This window comes from Trachymyrmex septentrionalis, unplaced genomic scaffold (genome assembly GCF_001594115.1).
Source record: "Trachymyrmex septentrionalis isolate Tsep2-gDNA-1 unplaced genomic scaffold, Tsep1.0 scaffold171, whole genome shotgun sequence".
NCBI classification, from domain to species: Eukaryota; Metazoa; Arthropoda; class Insecta; order Hymenoptera; family Formicidae; genus Trachymyrmex; species Trachymyrmex septentrionalis.
The window spans coordinates 422,357-424,394 of NW_017304876.1; the positions used below are offsets into that span (position 1 = coordinate 422,357).

Sequence of the window (2,038 nt, forward strand, 5' to 3'; positions counted from 1 at the left end):
GAGAACGTCACAAGTTATTTCAAATTGTTTGTATATCGAATTTTGAAATGTTCTTTCCTTGAAATATTATTCTTTTTATATACTATTTATAACATTATATTTTCGAAACTGATTGCGAATTGACGCTATTAGCAAGATAAACATGTCATATAGTAGAAATAACTACAGCAAAAGAATAACATTTCGATCGATATAATCGACTCGACAGTGTTAATCGACATTGGCGAGTAACGGGACCAGCGGATCTGTTTTTGAGACGACGGAGGACTAGTTTTCTCTTTTCGAGCCAGTGAAAACGAAGTCGCTTTCGGTCGTTTCGTAACGGCCAATTTTCACGTAACGTGCAGAAAAAGAATGGGTCAGGAAGAGAATGAGATGTCACGCGTAACTTTGGAATCGCATCGAGAATTTCCACTTGGGAGGAAGAATCGCCAATATGCGCATTTGCGCGATTTTTAAGGATTAAAATAGAATTTAATTTTGAGAGATAGCGTCTCTCTCTATATTAAAAAGTTAATATAAATTATTATCTATATTTTCCCATTATTGTTTTTTCGCTCTCCAAATTTCGTACACAACGTATTTATACCTTTTGTCATCAACCTGTTCGAATCGAATGACTTTGAAACTTTGACGCGAGTGAAAATGCAGAGCATTTATACGCAACGCGAATAGGATATTTTGCATATCGCTGGAAATCAGAAATGAGAGAGAACGCTAGTGTCCCGATTGTCCGATGGATTTAAATCCGCTGGCAGCAACGTCCCTGACTCGGAGAGACGCGGAAAGTCTGCAAAGACGGGCGGTCGGAGTCATCTTCGTCGTCGTCGTCGTCATCGTCGTCGCGCGTGCCAAGCTCGCGCACATGATGATGACATAAGCACGCGCCGGCCGGAGCCAAGGATGTAAACAGACGCGCGCGGCGATTTTTTGGTATTTCGTAAGACGGACCTAACAAGCCGGACCTTGAGGTATTATCGCCCCGCGCTAATCTTAGGCACGTCCCGCGCGCTTTTGCTGCTTTCGGCCGCTTGCACGGGAAATAGCGACTCTCCGCGCGCGACTGACGGACGGCAAGGCGGATGGCAAGGCGGCGCGTTCCGCTCCCGAAATAGCCGCTGAGACGAGCGTGGCCCCCTTAACTAACCGAACGGCCGAAACTCGCTAAAAACCTGCCTCTCTGTTTTATGACCTTTTTCAGATCCGAGCGAAAGTCAACCAGGACCCGATCGAGACCGAGCCAGGCGCTTGCGCGACTTTCGAAAGCGAACAGGTAAGCCCCGATTTCCGGCTCTCCGCGTAATTAGACACTTGCTCGCTGGAGATTTCGCAGATGCGAAATTGCAGGCGGCGATACCTCCTTTTTAACCTTGCACTGGTAAAAAGAGTGTTTAGTTGCATCAATTCGAGCTCTCTGAGCGGAAATGGACGGATCAGAATTTTACGATGATTGAATTTATCGTCATTCCAATTGTGATTAATATGATCGGAATCTTCTGGTTCATTTTTAACTGCACATTTTTCTCAGTGCGGGATTACTTTCAGACAAGTATCAGCAGGAGCTATCGTAAGTTCGTAAAAAAATTTACTTACGGCAGAAAGATTATCGTTTAGCGTTTTTCGATTTTTATTTTAATAATAATGAACGCAAAGTATTATATCTCTCTCGTCTTTTAATCATTCTAGAGTTAATCCTTCATCGTGTCTTACGTATCATTTCTCTTTGGAATGAACTCCAATTTCTTTTTTAACATTAACGAAAGCACAACGGAAAGCATCCCGCAATGCAATTTGCATTCGAGATGCTTGTTGTTATTACGTTCGTTATCTGACTTGTAACACGAGTAGAGATAAGTAATCTCGCGTGCCCATCGCAACAACAGTTACTTTTTCCTCTTAATTATCTCTCGTGTAGCAACCTATCGATATCTAGAGTGCGGGAAAACCTTTGGTTGAAAGGGGAGGCATTCGCCAATGGCGTCGCCGCACAAATTACGGGTGCAACGCGGGGAAGTATATATATATATATATATATATA

The 2,038-nt window shown here is 43.2% G+C and overlaps 1 protein-coding gene across 1 annotated transcript in view; it reads left to right on the forward strand.

Annotated features, from left to right (window-relative positions):
• The window catches only part of LOC108746454 (zinc finger protein 395-like), a 97,105-nt gene that overhangs the window by 66,595 nt on the left and 28,472 nt on the right, over positions 1–2,038 (forward strand). The window contains exon 5 of the mRNA XM_018483240.1: positions 1,202–1,273. Coding sequence (XP_018338742.1) covers positions 1,202–1,273 — 72 coding nt within the window. The remainder of the gene's footprint in view (positions 1–1,201; positions 1,274–2,038) is intronic.